Raw genomic sequence first — 20,712 nt, 5'->3', positions numbered from 1 at the left:
TTTCGGCCGAAGGAAGAACCGTGGACTCGGTTTCAGCCGAAACCGAGACACTCGCGTTTGGCTCGGCCGAAACCGCGGACTGCGAGTGTCGGTCCTTTTCCTTGCGCTTTTTAGAAATTTGCGTAGTCGGAGTATCCGACGGCATAATGTAAGCAAAAGTGGAGCCGAAAAACTCTTCAGCAAAATCCGACCGACGTCTAAGCGTCCGTCGGTTGAAAGAAGCACAGGCTAGACAAGCTGCTACGTCGTGGTCTGGGCCTAAGCAAGGTAAGCAGTAAGAGTGGAAATCTTTATGAGGTATTTGTTTCCCACAAGTTAAACAGTTATTCACTTTTTCTGACATCGGCTGAGGCAAGAAAGAGTCCCCAATGGGGTACTTAGCTTTTTAGAAGTCTTCGGTAGTAGTAATCTCTGGTTCTGACCGACCGGCACTTGCGAACAGCTTCTGCTTCGGGCGCCACGCGGCAAGAAAGACTGGGGAAAATGGCATTGGCTGATGTCTTTATACCCGAAGAACTGCAGCTATGACGTCGGGTGAAGTGCGACACCAGCCGAGGCCAGACCCAGACTTTGGAATCCGGCCGACCGAAGGGCTGCCTGACGACAGGACAACCCACTTGTAAGGACTGCAGATGCATCCTTGAAGGACATCACGAGGACGCAATACAGGCAGGCCTAGAATGTCTCTCCAGGAAAGGGGAAGGTGGTCAGGATGGAGCTGGGTCAGTGGATGGGGAGTAAGATGTCTGAGGTAGACTTATCAGATCCGAAGGCTTTGAATTTGATGTAGACTGTTTCTTCTGCTTTGTAATAAGAGAGTTTCCTTTGGATCCGACACCTTTGAGGTAGCAAATGAGGTCAGATCGGATCTTGGGACCTTTTTCTTTGGCTCCAAGGAAGATAGAACCTCTGCCAATCTGGGCCTTTTGGAATGGTCCTTATGCTTCGAAGTTGAAGAGTGATTGCTCTGTAAAGCCTGCAAATAGGAAGAGAGCAACAAATCTTTTAATATTAATTTATTCTTTCTTTCTGTGATGGCCTAAGGATTGAAAGCACCACATATACCACATTTCTCATTTAGATAATCTGGGCCCAAACAACAGAGGCACAGAGAATGCCCATCTGAAAAGAGCATTTTGTACCCACACCTCTCACACTTTTTAAATCCCTTCTCTGCCATAATTGGTAAACAAGGAGAGAGAGAAGCAAACAGACACACATGCAGAAAAGGATTAAGACCTACAGTAAAGACAAAGGGCAGGGGAGAAAAACAATTGTTTTTTCAGGTAAGGAAAAACCAGAAGAATCACAATGGAAGAGTCAGAAACAGACATAAGATAACTCTGACCTAACCGCAGAAAAGAAGTGAAGAATAAAATTCACATCTTGACAAAAAACTTCAACTTAAGAGCTCTACTTGGAACCACATCTGAAAGCAAAAGGGGCAAACAAGATCAGAGGTAAAAAGGCAGCAATGCATTGTGGGTAGGGGAGAGCTCGAGAGCCTGAAGGTTTCCCTAAGCTGTAGTAACGTCAGAGTTGGATCAGACATTGGCTCTGAGACCCATTCATTGAGGATGAATGAAAATTGACATCAGATCAAATCTTTTCCACTTGCTTTTGTATAGTTTCCTAGTAGAAGTTCTGTGGGATGATAAAAGAATGTGGTGGACGGGTGAGGAGAATCCATCAACAGAACTGGAGAAACCACGCGGTCAACTTTGGCTTGGAATATCTGGGTGATCAAGCATGGTGGGTGAGACAGGTCTGGAGTTGGATCCAGAGACCATGGAGAATGAGTGAGATGAAACCAAAGGAAGGCAAACCAAATCTGTTGAGGCCAATAAGGATTACTGTGCTTTCCAACTGGGAGAAATTTAGTGATCAGGGTTAACAGGTGTAAGCATAAAGAAGACTGGTGGGCCAATCATGAAGTACAGCATCTCTCAGTGGCTCCCCCCGTGGGGCACTTAGGACAAAGAACCTGCTGCACTTGTCGAGAGGGGATGTGAAGAAGTTGCAGCACAATTAACCCCATTGATGGAATATCTTCTTCCCTACCCTCATGTCGGGGGACCACTCATGAGGCATTACAATACATCTGATTAACTTGTCTGCAATCATGTTGGACTTCACCAGAATGTGCATTGCTATCAGAAATAGACTATGAGATCACCCGTTGCCATATTTTCAAAGCTTCTCATCACAGGGATTAAGATTTGGTTCCCCCTTTATTGATGTACTAGACTACTGACATGTTGTCCATCTGAACTGCAATAATCCCAGTGGGGAGATAGTCTTGGAAGGCCTGCAATGTTAGAAGGACAGGTTTTATATCCAGGACACTGATATGCATGTTGGCCTCTTCAGGGGACCATGTGCCTTGGACTGTCCTTCCCAGGAAGTGCCCCCTCCAACCCAATCTGAGAAGCATCTGTGGTCACTATGACCTTGGGTTGGGTAAGAATAAAGGGACATTCTTCATGCACTTCACAGGAGTATATCCACCAAAGGAGATTTTTTTTTTTGCAAGCTTGAGTTATTTTTATCTGAGTGGATAGGGGATGGAGAAGAACGGATCACTGAGTTGCCAATGTCCACTGAAGAATTCTCATATGAAAACATTGATAAAGGTAGTAGGATGACTGCCACTGACATGGATCCTAAAGCTCAAAGGATTAAACAACCTGAGACGGAGGAGTTTTGGATGATCTTTCTGATTTGGAATTGAACAGTCTGAACTCTTGACAAGGGAAGAGATGCTGTTTGTGTGATCATACTGAATAAGGCACCGATGAACTCCAATATCTATCCTGGCTCGAGATGAGATTTGTTGAAGATGATTGCAATGCCTACATGGGAGCATAACTGGAGTATGTAATCCAGTGCTTTGGACCACTTGATGTCTGGTCGGAGAGTAATGAGCCAGTCTAGATATGGAAACACCTGGAATCCCTGTAGTCTCAAGTGAGCTACCACTACTGCCATACACTTGGTAAACATCCTGGTGTCTGCAGTGAGACCAAAAGGCAGAGCTCTGAAATGGTAATGACTGGATCCCAGCCAGAAGCATAGGTATCTGCTGGATCATCTGTTCATTTTGATATGGTATTATGTATCCTGAAGATCTGTTGAGCACATCCAATTGCCCTTGTGCAGAAAAGGCAGACTGGACTGAACTTTGACCATCTGGAACTTATGTAATGAACTGATTGACTTAGGTTGCTGAGATCCAAAACTGGTCTCCAGTCCCCTGTTTTCTTTGGCACTAAATAGAATCTTGAATAAGTTCCAGTCTCCTCCTTGTATGGGGGGGGGGGTCCTCTTGGATGACTCTTTTCTAGCAGCTTGTTTATTTCTAGTGCTGCTAGCTCTCTTTGACTAGGTGGAACATGAAGGATTTTGTATGAAACCAACAGGAGGGATGGGAAAACAGTATGATGTTCGTGTTTCACTGTTGCAGTCATTACACTTGGGTTATCCTGCTAGCAGGTGATGCACAGTCGGCCCGAGTTCCAAAGTCTTGGTCCGGCGTCGGTTGCTGTCGCCTCTTCCCTGATGTCAGTGCGCCAGGGGTATAAAAGTCGCAACTGACACCATTTTCTTCAGTCTTTCTTGCCGCGCAGTGCCCGAAGCAAAAGCAGTTCGCAAGTGCCGGTTGGCCAACTCCTGAGATTTTCAAAATTGAATTTCAGAACCGAAGTCTTCAATAAAGTTAAGTACTCCGTTGGGGAAACATTTTCTTGCTCCAGACCGATGTCAGTAAAAGTTAATAATTGTATTTCTTGTGGGAAGCAAATACCTCATAAAGACTTTCACTCTTACTGCATTTCTTGCCTAGGCCCTGACCACGACGTTACTAGTTGTTGGTTTTGTGCTAGATTCAATAAACGCACTATTAAACTTCGATTTGATTTTGCTTTACAATATTTTGGACGAAGATTTAATTCTATAATGCCGGCGGAACAACCGATGACCGGAATGTATAAAAAACGCAAAGACAAAGAAAAAGACAGGCATCCGAGGTCCAAAACCGACGAAGCCTCTTCTAGGCCAGTCGCCGGTTCTCAGTGAGGCGCTTTCGCAGTCCCTGACACCTGCTACCTCAGAGCCACAGGCCCTAGCCGACAGCCACGTGGAGACACCGAGGCCTGTGGAAACTATACCCTCAGATGGGTCTGGAGCCACTGAGCAGGCACCGGCTTCTGACGGTGTTTTCAGACCTTCACAGGTTAAAATTAAGGCTACTACAGCAGCAAAGGCAAAGTGAAAAACACCATTAAAGACATGGAAACAAGTGCAGCATTCTCCAGAACAGTCATCCATGCCAAAGAAACAGATGCTTAAAACGGCCGAAGACCTTATTACTTTAATCAGGGGGTCCCATCCCCCTCCTGACAAAAGGCCTAGGCAAGACACTGATTATGATTCCTCTGATCAGGTTTCCATTTCCTCTGATTCTTCTTCTGATCAGGGCTATTCTCTCCCTCCCTATGAGGACTCTGATGCTGAAGAGTCCATTCCTTCAGCCTCACCACCTGAGGATTATTCTTTTGGGGAAACCCTGCACACCATGAGGGAGCATTTCCATTGGGAGAGCCAGGATTACTCAGAATCCAAGAAAAGGCTCAGAGATTTCCTTTTATTGTCTCAGCACAGGCCCCTGGCTATCCCTCCTGTGCTTGATATTGTAGATGGATGTTTTTTTCTGAATCCAGTCTGTCTCCAGATTATTTACCCCCTGCTCCAGTAAAGCCAGACAGATACTACAGGGTCCCTGACTCTCACAAATTTGTTTATAAAAACCCCGCTGCAGACCCAGAAACAATTTCCCAGGGTCCTAAAGGGGCTAAAGCTTCCACTGCCAAAAATCCTGTGCCCTCAGATAGGGATTCCAGAGCTCTGGACAGATAGGGGAAAAAAAGTTTACACTTCTGCTACTTTAGCTGTAAGAACTTTAAAGTGTCAGTTTCACATGCTTAAATATCAACAGTATCTCATGTCATTGTTAAAGCAGAAAATGGTTGCAAATATAGAAAGTCCTGACAGTAAAGAAATGCATGATTTATTGCATGCAGTTGAACAAGTGGGAAAGCATACTCTGCAATGTGGTTTTGATTCATTAGAGGCTTCTTGTAGAGCCGCAGTTACAGGCTCAGTAATTCGAAGACATACTTGGTTGAAAGAACAAAGTTTACCTGACCATGTTAAAGTAAAATTATTGGATGCTCCACTGCAGCATGATACTTTGTTTGGTGTTAAGGCAGAAGAGGTGTTATAGAAAATGGAGGATAAAGCAAAGTCAATGCAAACAGTGAAAGATTTCTTACAGGTTCAACCACCTAGATTTAGCAGAAACTGGCCTTCAAAAAACTGGTCCTTTCCAGTGTCAGACAGGCCACAAAGAGGCAGATACAGACGCCCAAGAGGCAGATCTCAGCCCCAAGGCTCCTACAGACCTAAACAATGGGGTGCTTCAGCCCCCAAAGGAGGAGAAGACAAATCACAACCTTATAGGAAACAGTCACAATGACTTCCCTCTGCAAATGCCAAGCTCTTACCAGTTGACAGCACCCCCTAGGGGGGAAGCAAGCATTTTTCTCAAAAAATTGGCACATGATCACCCAAGACCAATGGGTGCTGAATATAGTTTCTCAGGGGTACAGGTTCCACTTCCACATGCTTTCCAAAACCAAAAGGTATGCCAAACCTGCCACAAAACCAATGGGCAGAGGTACAAAAACCGATTGCTGCTCTTATGGATATGGGAACTATTCAAAAAGTTCCACAAGAAGAACAGGGACAAGAATTTTACTCAAGACTTTTCTTAGTACCCAGAAAAGACAAAGCCTGGAGACCAATACTGAACCTGTTAATCCTGAACACTTTTTCCTGAATGTTCCAAAATTCAAAATGTCAACACTTCCAACAACTTCTGCCCATGGCTAGTTACTTTGGATCTCAAGGAGGCATACCTGCACGTCTCAGACTATCGTGCAGAAGATACCTCAGATTTATAGCAGGCTCAATGCATTACCAATTCTCTGCACTGCCCTTTGGCTTATCTACTGCGCCCAGGGTCTTCACAAAATGCCTGGCACCAGTAATTGCATTTTGCAGACAAAAAGGAATTCAAATATATCACTACTTGGACGACTGCCTTATTCAAGCAGAGAGCAAGGACATTCTTCTAAAGCACCTGGCGTTTGTAAAAAGATTGCTAATTTGCCTTGGGCACACAGTAAATGAAAAGAAATAAAAACTAGTGCCCTCTCAAGAGATAATATACCTGGGTGCAAGCTTAAATACAACTGCCCAGATGGCTTATCTCACTCCAGACAAACAAAGGCAACTGACTCATTACTTTCAAATGATGGCAACAAAGACCCAGCTCCCTGCAAGAAAAATTCTGCAGGCCCTGGGATTCATGGCATCCTGCAGTCTACTAATTCCATAAGAAAAACTGCATATGAGGAAACTACAATGGTATCTAAAAAGTGTTCGGACACAGCATTGTCACAGCCTAGACACAATCATAACCTTGATTCCCTGCCTACAACAGGAGTTTCGATGCTGGTCCCAGGCCTGTCACCACAACAAGGGACAGCCTTTCATCTTACCTACACCCAGGGAGACAATAACAATGGATGCATCAAATTATGCCAGGGGAGCACATATGGCAGGAAAATGTTTTCACGGCATGTGGCCCAAGGAGCAAATGCATCTTCACATCAATCAAAAAGAGATGCTAGCTATACAGAATGCCCTGACAGCTTTCAAGGACCTACTACATCCAGGACAACTATTAATAAAAACGGACAATACCACAGTTATGTGTTACATAAACAAGCAAGGGGGCACACATTCCTACCCCCTATGCAGACAAGCCATGACTTTGTGGAATACAGCACTGACCTACCAGGTACATCTGCAAGCACAATTCCTGCCGGGAACAAAAAATACACTGGCAGACGAATTAAGCAGAAATCTCATGGATCCTCACGAATGGAAGCTAAATCCACAAGTGTTCAACATGATAACAAGGAAATGGGGACGCCCAGACATAGATCTTTTTGCCTCCCCTCACAATTACCAAATACAGAAATATTGCACAAAGACTTATCACTCTCAAGCATGGAAAGTGGATGCTCTATCATTTAGCTGGAAAAACCTGACAGTTTATGCCTTCCCTCCGATGCCTCTTCTCACCAAGGTGCTTCTAAAAGTCAGACAAGAGAGGCCAAAAATGATACTGATTGCACCAGACTGGCCACGCCAGCACTGGTACCCAATCCTAAAAACTTTTGTCCCATGGCCAACCTTGGCCTCTACCTCAAATCCCTCATCTTCTGACACAGCAAAACAATCAGATTCTGCAGTCAACTCAGAACCTTAAACCTGGCAGCATGGCAGATAAGGTAGCCCACTCAGACTGCACCTCTCTCAAACTGTTATGGATGTAATTTTGGAAGCCAGGAGGCCCAGCACTAGGAAATCTTAAGCAGAAAAATGGGAGAGATTCTGTGCTTGGAACCAGGCACAAGGGCTCGACCCACTGGCCCCTAATATACCTCAGATTTTACAATACCTGACTGAGATATTGGACAAAGGCCTATCTTTTTCATCTATTAAAATCCATGCCTCTGCCATTTCAGCTCATTATAATACGGATCCACCTATTTTTTCACATCCTCTGCTACGACAGTACCTCAGAGGGGCAAAGAATATAAGACCCCCAGTACCTACTTGGGACCTCAATTTTGTTTTACAAAAACTAACACTGCCTCCATTTGAACCAGCCAGCACAGTTGATTTAAAATTCTTGTCATGGAAAACTGCTCTCCTCCTAGCAATAACTTCAGCAAGAAGAGTCTCAGAGTTACAGGCATTGATGGCCGTGGAACCTTTCCTCATTTTTCATCAGGACAAGGTTTCTCTTAGGACAAACCCAACATTCATGCCAAAAGTGGTCTCCAATGTGGCCTTAAACCAAACCATTCATTTACCTACTTTCTATCCAAATCCCCAGAATAAAGGGAAAGACTTCTGCATGCTTTGGATATACACAGGCAGCTACGATTTTACTTGGACAAAACAAAAGCTTTCAGAAAAACTGAGCAACTGTTTGTAGCTTATGCTGCAGGATCACAAGGAAAGCCTATGACAAAACAGACAATCTCCAAATGGATAGGACACTGCATCTGCTTCTGTTATGCACAACATGCAAATCTGTGCTTAAGGGTATTAGGCCTCATTCAACCTGAGCAGCAGCCACTTCCGCAGCTTTCCTCAGAGGGGTACCAACCAAAGACATTTTAGAAGCTGCGACCTGGAGCTCAGTGCACACTTTCACCAAGCACTACCACCTACCTCTCTACTCCAAATCCAGAGCAGGCTTTGCCACTGCAGTTCTGCAGGGCTTGTTAGCCTCGCCAAATCCAATCTAGACCCAGCCACCCAACCTCAGCTTTGGGATTCTACCCAAGTGTAATGACGCAACAGTGAAACACGATGAACATAGTACAGTTGTGTACCTACCATAAATGTAAATGTTCGAGTGTATTCACTGTTGCAGTCCAGGTTACCCACCCACCATCCCCCTCTTTGTTGGGACTATTCAGTACTTCTCAACTCTATACAACCTATGTGGTGTATTTGCTTGTAGATGAAGGAAATGTTTATAGTATTATATGCATTGTTGTTTGGCATATTTTTATCTTTCCAGCCTTCCTATCTGGGGGCACCTGACATCTGGGGCAAGAAAAACTGAAGAAAATGGCGTCTGTTGCGACTTTTATACCCCTGGCACACTGATGTCAGGGAAGAGGCGACAGCAACAGACACCGGACCAAGACTTTGGAACTCGGGCCGACTGCGGGTCGCCTGCCAGCATGATAACACAAGGGTAATGACTGCAACAGTGAATACACTCAAACATCTACATTTATGGTAGGTACACAACTGTACTATATAACTTCTGGATATTATCCTCTGCACCCATGAATCTTTTGTAATTCATAGCTAGGCTCTCTGGTGAAGAGATAAGTAACCTCCAACTGACTCTAGCAATAGACAGTTGGGCCTCCTTTCAGGAGTACTGGTAGGCTCTGTCAGAGAAAGCATCTCTTGATGCATGATTTTGCAGACCCCCTCTGCCCCTGGAGGAACTGTCTCCATGTGGATCTTGGAAGGGACCCTGGGATTTCTTGAACCACATTAATCAACCACCTCACTGATTCCCAGAAAAGGTTCTTTGAGAGTCAAAAAATCCACTCCCACAGCAGACGGGGATTTGCCTTTCTGTTCACACCTAGACACAGTCTCTTTCACCTTGGGGCCAAATAAAGAACTTCTGTCAAAATTAGCACTGATGAGGGAAGCTTTGAAGGGTTCCACGAAGTCACATAAGCGCATCCAGGCATGATATTTAATGGAAATACCTGAACCCGCCACCCGTGAGGTACCTTCTGCTGCATGAGAGATAAGTCTCGTGGATGAAATAGAAACGGACTGAAAGGCAGCCAACTGCAAGGTAACAGTACTCTCTGCCTCAGAGGATATAATCCCGGAGAGGGATTTTTAGAGTTCCTTTATCAAATCCCTCTGGAGTCTTGAGAGTTATGCCAGACAGTTCAGTGACCACAGGACAAAGATCACTGAAGCATAAACATGCTACCCAAACCTGTCCATCACCCTAGACTCCCTGTTAGGGGGGGTGGACAGAGGAACTTTGTTCCAATAGTACCTTCTTAGTGGCTACCACTACAACCATGGCATCAACTGGTACTCCCTTGGTTTAGAAAGTTTTGTCCTTAGGTGGTGCCAGGATCCTGTCTGGTCTCCTGAAGACTGGTTCAATAATATCAGGTTCCTTCCATATCTGCTGAGAGACCAAATCAAAGAGCTCATCAGAGGGTGGAGTCACCCAGGAGGTATACAGGATAGCACCAAAAGCCACAAGGAATACAGACTCCACTTGGGAAGGGTTATCGAGAGACCAATCACCCCTTTGCTTTAGGAGCTCCACAATGTCTCCAAATAAGATGTTATCAGGTGGTGATCTTGGAGACTTGTCCCCCTCATCAAACTCATTATATTCTGTGACTCTCTTGAAGAGAGTCCAAGTACATCCTTTTGCACTTTTTCTTCAGTAGGATGTCCCAGAGAAGTGCTGGAAGAAATCATTTTACCTTGTTGGTTATCCTGAAGACCAACTTAGGCTGTCTGTCCCTGTGACAAGGATAACTGAGGCTCAAGACCTAGAGACGAATGGGTTAGGGTGGATGGAGCCAAAGAAGGTAGAGAAGTCCAAGCTCTACGATTAGAGAAGGCTTTCTCCACTAACTCGAATGCTGAATACCTCAGAGAGAAGGAAAATGATGGCTCCAAAAGAACATGCTGACAGGCCATAAGCTCCTCCCTCCCCAAAGGCAGAAAACTTGAAGAGGGAGTTGGAGCTGAGCTATCTAATTCCGAGGCTCCGAGGGGAAGACACGACTCAGACAACTTTGGAGTCGGCTCCAACACCTCGGATCCAGCTCAAATGCTATGGCTTCAACAGTCGTCCGGCTCCAAGGCACTCGAAGTCTGTTCACTCAATGATGCTACAGGAGTGTCTTCAGATCTGATGTGAAGAACAAAGCCAGAATCTCCAGAACTGACGACTCTGATACCACAGGTCAGAAAGGAGAAGAAGCGAGCAAGGGGGAGGGGGTTGTGTACTAATAAGGGTCTCCAGACCCGATGGGGTCAGAGCCAGAAGAACCCCCATTTGTACCTGTGTCAAGAGAAACATCCTCCTCATCCTGTCCATGTCAATTCATTCAACCTTTTGGAAGAATGGCTTGAGGATGCTACTGATGAAGTTCTAAAGTGATGGTGTCTTGGTGAACATTCCAAGAAAAGAGATGACCATCTGGATGTAATCGGATCCAGGACCAAGCATGGCAATCAGATCTAAGGAGATTTCTCTTTTCTGTTTTTTGGATCCGAGAAGCTAGGATCCAAAGTCTTAGGCAGTTTTTATAGGAGGTTCTGAACCCAGAGACGATAAAGTAGTTGGTTCCTGGGAACACTTTCTAAAATCCTTTTTGTCTGAACTCTTAGGGGTTTGAGCCCCAGAAGATGCTGTTGAAGAAGATGAATTAAAAGGCAGCAAGTTTCTGAGAATCAATTTATTTCTTCTATCTATGGGCCCTAGGGTTAAAATGCTTACATATGTTACAACTAGTATCAGTGTAAAGGGCCTAACAAATGCATTTAGAATGTGCATAAGGTAAAAGGATTTTTCTGGCCACAGGCCATACATTTCTTGAAACCCAAAGGTTTCTCAGACATTGTTGCAAAGAAGCAAATACTTAGAAATAAAGATGTTTTTATATACAAATGAAGGAGGAGGAATGCAAAGTAGAAAAATACCAACGATAGTATTTAAGATGTACGTAATGTATAAAAAAATTACCAGCAATGGAAAAAGAGTACCAAAGTATTTGAAAAGTTATTTAGTAGGAAAAGTAAGGAAGTGCAATAGAAGATGTTTTTTAAATAATTTTAGCAATAAAATTAAAGAAAAAGACTCTCAGTACCCAAAAAACGCTACTAACGCAAGAGCAAAAACAGTGACCACGTCTGTACTCTGAGGTGGCAAAGGAAGTCTGAGGTATGTTAGGAAAGTACAGTTGTGTATACTTACCATAAATGTAGATGTTCGAGTGTCTTCACTGTTGCAGTCATCACTGTAGGGTTCTTCCTGCCGGCAGGCAGTCCTTGGTCGGCCAGAATCCCAAAGTCTGGGTCCGGCGTCGGCTGTGAACTCAACTTCCCCGACATCAGAGCGACAGGGGTATAAAGCTTCCAGCCAACGCAATGTTCTCCAGTTTTTCTTGCCCCAGATGTCAGGTGACAAATATAAAAGGCTAAAAGTAAAACAAAATATCACAAAGGTGTAACATACAACAAAACCCATACTCTGTAGCAAATACACCTCAGAAGAAGGGTAAAGCAGATAGCCACACCAAAAAGAGAATAAGAGGGGACAGAAGGGAGGGTAACCCAGACTGCAACAGTGAAGACACTCGAACATCTACATTTATGGTAAGTGTACACAACTGTACTATGTTCATAGTGTTTCACTGTTGCAGTCATCACTGTAGGATTGAATCCCAAAGCTGAGAAAAAAGGGTGGTGGTTATAGAGCAGAAGGGGTGGCTAGAAGGCCTTGCAAGACTGTAGAGGCAAAGCCTGCCCTAGATTTAGACTAAAGAAGGAGATTATAGTGTTTACAGAAATTGTGCACTGAGCTCCAAGTTGCAGCTTCCAAAATATCTTTGGTAGGGACTCCCCTGAGAAAGGCAGCTGAAGTAGCAGCAGCTCTGGTAGAGTGAGTCCTAATTTTTCCAGGGATTTGCTTTCTATGATGAGAGTAACAAAATCTGATTCCATAAGCAATCCACTTAGAAATGGTCTGTTTTGTAATAGCTTTGCCTTGAGAATTAACTGCATAAGAAACGAACAATTGATCTGTTTTCCTGATATCCTTGGTTCTGTCCAGGTAAAAACGAAGCTGCCTGTGTACATCCAAAGAATGCAAGATCCTCTCCCCCTTATTTTGGGGATTAGGGAAAAAAGTTGGCAGGTGAATAGTTTGGTTTAAAGCCACTTTAGATACTACTTTAGGCATGAAAGTAGGGTTAGTTCTCAAAGAAACCCTGTCTTGATGAAAAATAATGTAAAGTTCCACAGCCATGAGCGCTTGTAACTCTGAGACACTCCTGGCTGAAGTTAAAGCCAGTAGGATAACAGTTTTCCATGATATATATTTTATATCAGATGTGTTAGCAGGCTCAAAAGGTGGCAGAGTAAGCTTTTCCAGTACATAATTGAGGTCCCAAGCAGGAATGGGCAGAGTCCTTGGGGGCCTTAAATTATTTGCCCCTCTGAGATATTGTTTGAGAATTGGATGTGAAAAAATAGGTGGATGTGTGTTATAATGTGCAGAGATAGCGGAGGCATGTATTTTTATGGAAGAAAAGGATAAGCCCTTATGCAACATATCTGTTAGGTACTGTAAAATCAATGGAATATTTGGAATGAGAGGATCCGATTCCTTAGCCTGCATCCAGGTGCAAAATCTCTTCCATTTTCCTGCATAAGATTTCCTAGTGCTAGGCCGTCTGGCTTCTAAGATAACATCCATAACCTGTTTGGTAAGGGGTGGATTAATTACAGATCCTGAATACGCCAGGCTGCCAGGCTGAGAGAGTCTTGATATGAGAGTGCAGGACCTGGCCCTGATGTTGAGACAAAAGGTTTGGAATCTGTGGTAGAATCCAAGGAGGTTCCTGGGATAGATTTATCAGTGTTGAGTACCAAAATTGTCGAGGCCAATTTGGGCCAATAAGATCATCTTTGGTTTGTCCTGTTTTATTTTCAGTAACACTCTTGGTAGAAGAGGCAGTGGTGGGAAGGCATATCCCGAAAGGTTCCTCCAACTGAGAGAGAGAGCATCCACTTTCCATGCTAGCTTGTGATATGTCCTTGTGCAAAAAGTCTGTAGCTGGTAGTTGTGGGGAGTTGCAAATAGATTTATGCCTGGGCATCCCCAGGCTTCTGTAATCATCTTGAATATCTGGGTGTTTAGCATCCACTCGTGTGGCTCTGACAGATTCCTGCTCAGATTGTCTGCCAGAGTGTTTTCTTTTCCTGGCAAGAATTGAGCTTGTAGATCCACCTTGCAAGCCAGTGCTGTGTTCCACAGAGTCATGGCTAGTCTGCAGAGGGGGTAGGAATGTGATCCCCCCTGCTTGTTTATGTACCACATCACTGTGGTGTTGTCTGTCCTTATCAGTAGCTGCCCTGGCTCTAAAAGATCCCTGAAGGCCATGACGGCATTCTGTACAGCCAACATCTCTTTTAAATTGATATGCAGGTGCTTCTGATCCTCTGTCCAAAAACCTTGCAGGCCTTTCCCCTGCAAGTGGGCTCCCCATGCATAATCTGAGGCATCTGTGGTTAGCACTTGGTTGGCTGGAGGTAGACTGAAGGTTTTCCCTTTGTTTTGAAGACATGCCGTGGCCCACCAACAAAATTCCTTTTGCAGGCAAGGTAATACAGGAATCACTGTTTCCAGACTGTGACAATGCTGGGACCAGGTGTTTTTTAGATACCATTGTATCTTCCTCATATGCAATCTTGCATGTGGTATGAGTAGGATGCAAGAGGCCATGTAACCCAAAGCCTGCAGACATTTTCTTGCAGTTAGCTGAGACATCAACGCCAGGCTCTTGAAAGTTGAAGCCAGCTGCAATTGTTTTTCTAGCGTCAGGAATGCCATCTGGGTTGTAGTGTTTAATAGAGCACCCAAGAAAGTTATCTGTTCAGTGGGTATCAAATTTGACTTTTACGTTCACAGTGAATCCCAGGCAACTGAGCAGATTCTGAACAAATTCCAGGTGCTGGAGTAATATGTCCTTGCTGTCTGCTTGAATAAGGCAGTCGTCCAGATAAGGGTAAATTTGAATTCCCTTGAGTCTGCAGTAAGCTACCACTGGTGCCAGGCACTTGGTAAAGACCCTGGGTGCAGTAGATAAGCCAAAGGGCAGCGCACAGAATTGGTAATGCTTCGAGCCTGCCTTGAATCTGAGATGTCTTCTGCACTTCTGTCTGATAGGAATGTGCAGGTAAGCCTCCTTTAAGTCCAATGTCACCATCCATGCATTTTTGCTCAACATTGGCAGGAGCTGCTGCAGAGTAAGCATCTTGAACTTTGGTATCTCCAGGAAAGTATTTAAGACCGACAGATCCAGGATGGGTCTCCAGGAATTTTCCTTCCTGGGAACTAGAAAGAGTCTGGAATAAAAGCCTTGTCCCATCTCTGAATATGGAACTAGTTCTATGGCCCTCATAGCTATGAGGGACCACACCTGTTTTAATGCCTCCGCCCACTGATTTTTTGGAAGGTCTGGCCATCTGTTTGGTTTTGGCAATGTGTGGAAGTGGAATTTGTAACCTCTTAAAACTACATCCAGAACCCACTTGTCTTGGGTAATGCAAGTCCAGTTTTGGTGAAAAAGGGAAAGTTTTCCTCCCAGAGGGGCTTCCAGGAGAGAGGGTCCTGGAGCCATGCAGAGAGAGTCATTGAGCCTGTTTCTATAAGGTTGAGACCTAACCTCTCCACCCCTTGGGGTGGAAGCACTCCATTGTCTAGGCCTATACGAGGCGTGGGCTTGGGCCCTCCCTCTGGGGCGCCTATATCTGCCAAAAAAACGAAGCACAAAACAAGACCAAGAAGAGTAGTGTTACCACAGCCAACACAAAACCAAGTAAAATTCCACGTTCTTTTAAAACACGAGATAGTTTATTCTCTCAAAAACAGACAAACAAATGAACCACGAGCGCTTTCGCCCGGTCAATGCCAAGCTTTATCAAGTGAATGAAATAAAATACAACTGCTGTGTATATATACCTTCAAGTGGGCAATTGAATTAACCAAGTAACACAGTTGGCTTGTAATCAATTAATAATTAAAGCTAAAAACAACATGTTACGAGTTAAAATAACTGTCCTTATAAAAATCATGTAGGATAGTGACATATGAATGTGTAATACAAAAATTCTATTCAAAGCTAAAAGAGAGTAAAAATACATAAAAAAGCATATAAAACTTGCGTACATGGAAGTGTTGGCACAACAAAACAAAATGTGAACAAAACACCTCAATTTGTTTGTCTGTTTTTGAGAGAATAAACTATCTCGTGTTTTAAAAGAACGTGGAATTTTACTTCTGCGCCTATATCTGCCCCTCTGAGGCCTGTCCGAGTTGAGAAAGGACCAATTCTTAGCTGGCCAGTTTCTGCTGAATCTAGGAGGCTGAACTGGCAAGAAATCCTTAACCGTCTGCATGGATTTTGCCTTATCCTCCATTTTCTTTATAACCTCTTCAGCCTTAGACCCAAATAAAACATCATGTTGAACAGGAGCATCCAGTAATTTTGCTTTTACTTGGTCAGGCAAATTTTATTCCTTTAACCAAGCATGCCTTCTAATGACTGTGCCAGTGGCAGCCGCCCTGCAGGAGGCTTCTACAGCATCAAAACCACAGTGTAAAGTATGTTTCCCCACCTGCTCAGTAGCATGCATTAAATCTTGTAATTCTTTATTGTCTGCACATGCAGAAAAGGTAGACATTTTTTTTCTTAACATAGGGTTTTTAGCAGTGGCGGCCTCAACACCCTTAGGACCCCTGAGAAATGGTCTCTGGATCAACAGTAGGATTTTTAAACAGAAATTTGTGAGTGTCAGGAACCCTGTAATATCTATCAGGCTTAGCAGGGGCCGGAGGAAAAGAGTCAGGGGTTAAATTAGATTCAGTGAAGATATCATCCACAATATCCAAAATAGGAGGAATAGCAAAGGGTCTATGCTGGGGAAGAAGATGGAAATCCCTAAGCCTTCTCTTAGATTCTGAGTACTTCTGGCCTTCACAGTGGAAATGTTCCCTCATATCATGTAAAGTTTCCCCAAAAGAGTAGTCCTCAGGAGGAGAAGCTGAGGGAATGGACTCCTCAGCATCAGAATCCTCATAAGGATTGAAAGAATAATCCTGTTCAGAGGAAGAGACGGAAGAAATAGATACTTGATCAGAGGATTCATAATCCAACTCGTCTTGGCCTTTTGTCTGGAGGGGGATGGGTACCCCTAATCATAGTTAGTAAGTCCTCAGCCATTTTAAGCATTTGTTTTTGAGATTTAGGTCCCGGATCAGAAGGAGCCTGGGCTGGAGTCCTTGATTTAGAAGGTGGCTTTGCCTTTACTTGAAGCTGCGTAGGCCTGAAAACTCCCTCGGAAGCCGGTACCTGCACAGCAACTCCGGACCCATCTGAGGGAGCATTATCCGAAGGTCCTGCACCTTGAATATCCGAAGGCCTAGTTGGCTCCTCATGGGAGTCCATATCGGCAAGCGGTTCTGAAATGGCCGACGACAGGGGCTGCGACTGACGATGGTCGAACTGGTAGCTGGCTCTAATTGTGAACTGTCATCTGATTTGGACCTCGGAGGCCTATCCTTATCCTTGCGTCTTTTATGAACTCCGGTAGTCGGAAGCGTGACAGAGACATGTTATAACTGAATCGTCGTCCGAAGTAATGAAATGCAAAATCGTATCTCCGCTTAATAGTACGCTGATTAAATCTAGCACAAAACCGACAACTAGCTACATCGTGGTCAGGCCCTAGGCAAGGAATACAGTAAGAATGAAAATCCTTATGAGGTATTTGCTTCCCACATGAAATGCAATTATTAACTTTTTCTGACATCGGACTGGAGCAAGAGAAAAGTTTCCCCAATGGGGTACTTAGCTTTGAAAGGAAGAAGGTCTTCAGATTGAAGCACCAAAAATAACGGGAGACAGCTGACCAGCACTTGTGAACTGCTTTCACCGCGTGGCAAGAAAGACTGGAGAACATGGCATCGGCTGGGAGCTTTATACCCCTGGCACTCTGACGTTGGGGAAGTTGAGTTCACAGCCGACGCCGGACCCAGACTTTGGGATTCTGGCTGACCGAGGGCTGCCTACCGGCAGGAAGAACCCTACAGTGATGACTGCAACAGTGAAACATAATGAACATCTAGGGCATTGTGAAAAGGAAGCAGCTTGACAGCTTTCAGTGATTCACGAGCTAGTAGAAGCTTCCAACACGCGCAAACACACACACACACACACACACACACACACACACACACACACACACACACACATTAAAGGATAGCACAAAGGTCTACCAGTGATGGTAGACGAGAATGCCAAACTGTATAAAGAAAAGGAGAAGAGGTACCAACGATGGTACTAAGAAATACCACACAAGGCAAGAAAGATGGGAGAGAAAGTCAACAATAAGGGGTACAGAATTCAAACACACACACACACACACACAAAACAGTTATATACAAGAAAAAATATATAAGAAAAAATAAATAAATATATATATATATATATATATATATATATATATATATATATATATATATATATATATATACACACACTAGACAATCTTGACATACTGAAATGTCGATTCAGTAATAGTGTAAAGTGCAGTTAACAGAAACTACACTATGCCGAATCCGCCGCTATTGTGGTGTCACGTTCATGACGTGTGGTGCGGTTTGTGGATTTATCTGGGGTTATCTGCACCCCACACCCCCCCCCCCCACTTATATACTCTAACTCCGAGGTCGCACTAAACACACAAACACACAACAAACACCACCGCACACACTCACACATACTAAAATCCCTACCCATTATCCTCAAACACAAAACACTTACCTGAAACCCCTGCTTATAGGTAGGTTAAGTGTGTTTGTGTGTATTGTTATGTTTGTTTAGTTAGGTAGGTGTATGTGTGTGTGATTATGTCCTGCTTTGTGTGCGTGTGTGAATGGTCACGATTGTAGTATTCGTGATTGTGGGTTTTTGACTATTCAGTCTCGAAATACTGAAATTCGACATTTCAGTATTTTGAGATTGTATGGTGAATCCATTTATATATATATATATATAATATATATATATATATATATATATATATATATATATATATATATATATATATGTGTGTGTGTGTGTGTGTGTAATATATAGCTTGGAAAATAGAAATTTCAAGGACTTAGCTGAGCACAATGGCTTGCACGTCTTGCTGACAAAGTGGCAAACAAAATCTGAGGTAATGAAGAGACAGACATTGTGGATAGAGTCTTAGCTCAAGAGGTTTTTGGCTGGTACGAGCTGTATAACGGCTGAGCCGGTTCCGGGGGTCGGAACTGATCCCATTCGTCAAGAATGAATGAAGATTGACATCATCAGATATTAACTTGTTCTGCATCTGGGAAGTGTTTTTGTTATATTTTGAAATGGTTTGTCATAAAATCCCACAGCAATTGATGCAGCACACCTGTCAACTCTCCCTGATTTTTACTCTTAATTTTTCTCTTTCCCTCCTACTACTGGTGATTTTAGGGAGAAAAGGTGGCATATTACATTGACAATAATAAGAGTTATGGATTTCTTCATCTACAGAAAATTCACATTAACTCACATTCTTTTTCTTATGTCAGCTTTTCAGCTTATTTTGGAATTTATTCCTGATTCTGGAAATAAAAGGTTGAGAGCTATGCTTACTATGGAGATCAAATACTTCACTAGGGTGCTAAGATTACTTAGTTCTTCCCTAGGGAGTGCTTTTTTATAGGACAGTGACAAATGTTAGTGGTTATCCTCCAAACAGCACCTTCAAGCACTGAAATGAACAAGTGAAAGGTGAAACTGCATGTGTGAATTAGTGTTCAGAAGACCTTGCTAGTCAATACTATGTATGCAGATTACTACTGGATGGTGAAACAAAGTACTGCTTACAATGTTGATCAACATAAAAAAAAAACATGCCAGTCACCAACAAAATAGAACTGTCAGCTGTAAAGCCCTTCCTCAAAGAAGCAAAGACATGAACAACTCCTACACTAAAATCTATTCTTGTGCATTTGCTAGCCTAGTGGTAGAAACTTCTAATAACACATCTTGCATTTCTGACCTATATTTAAATCATAAAGATCTAGTTTACATGCCTTTATTATTATCATTTTATTCCTTAGGATTAAACTGCAGCAGTGTCAGCAAACCATGCAGAGAAAATGTTAGGAGCAAAAAGCAAGGCCTAAATGAAACTGATAAAAATTCAGCTTACCTTCCACCACATCCTACAAAGTAATGTGCATCTTCTGGATGAACATGGACATTTTTGAGTTCGCCCATTTCTACAGTGCCAGACATTTCATGTGAAGTACTAGAGAGTAAAAATTGTTACACGCATTGTAAAATAGTGAACTAGTGTGCCTTTCTAACTTCGTTCAAAAACAGCTTTTATTCACCACTGAGATGTTCTAGGTTTACACTAAATTCAACAATAACGCTAGTACAATTACATAACTCAAGCAACTACTGCGCAGCTGTATTCATATGTTCCCTCTTTGTTCTGTTAATTCCATCTGTTGTCTCAAAAGATGAGCTGGCAGTCGGTTAGCATAAACACTAATGCAAACAATTTCAGCGTATTTATGAATTTCTAACTTGTACACTATGTAAACTGCATACAGTTGTGGTGGCCAACCTTTCAGTGTCAGTGGGTTGCATGTGTCCAGTCATGTTAGCTCAAGGGCCTAAACACATGCTAAAATACCCTTCTTATCTCCAACCATCTCAGAAGAAAATGACAAGAGACTTGAACATAATACCAAAATGTCCTTATTGTTTATCATTATCACACGAAGCCAGGAGCAACTAGATTCAGCTAGTGTAACACAAGGCATGGAATGCATTTTGGCAACTACTTAAGATCTTGTTCTAGGGTGAAATACCATCACAAAATAAAGCACAATGGCTTTTCCAAGATCCCGGATACACACTAACAGCTTAATTTCAGCTCTCCCAGTGTGAAAACAAACTCGGAAAAGACAGCCACTGAACTTGCCTGTTTGGGTAAAGTTCAATAACTGTCTAGTAAATGCACTGCCTGGATGCCAGCAAAAAAGAAATACAAAGGACCTGGAAGAAAATCAGCTATAAAACGTGAAGAGAAAACACTGGCTGAGAAGAGTCCTGCAGCTGTTCAATAAAAAGCAGTGACATTACGTCCTGTAACCTAGAAGAAAATAAGACA

At 43.3% G+C, this 20,712-nt stretch overlaps 1 protein-coding gene across 2 annotated transcripts in view; it reads right to left on the bottom strand.

The window, feature by feature from the left end:
* LOC122806909 (WD repeat-containing protein 76-like) overlaps positions 1-20,712 on the bottom strand; it is a 950,729-nt gene that overhangs the window by 248,014 nt on the left and 682,003 nt on the right. For both annotated transcript variants that reach the window (XM_044077718.1, XM_044077717.1), the window contains one exon: positions 19,741-19,839. In XM_044077718.1, the coding sequence (XP_043933653.1) occupies positions 19,741-19,839 (99 nt within the window). The remainder of the gene's footprint in view (positions 1-19,740; positions 19,840-20,712) is intronic.

Source organism: Protopterus annectens, chromosome 7.part0 (genome assembly GCF_019279795.1).
Source record: "Protopterus annectens isolate FY-2018-M chromosome 7.part0, PAN1.0, whole genome shotgun sequence".
Classification (NCBI taxonomy): Eukaryota; Metazoa; Chordata; order Ceratodontiformes; family Protopteridae; genus Protopterus; species Protopterus annectens.
Note: the sequence above shows the minus strand (reverse complement) of the source record. Positions and strands in the feature narration are given on the sequence as shown.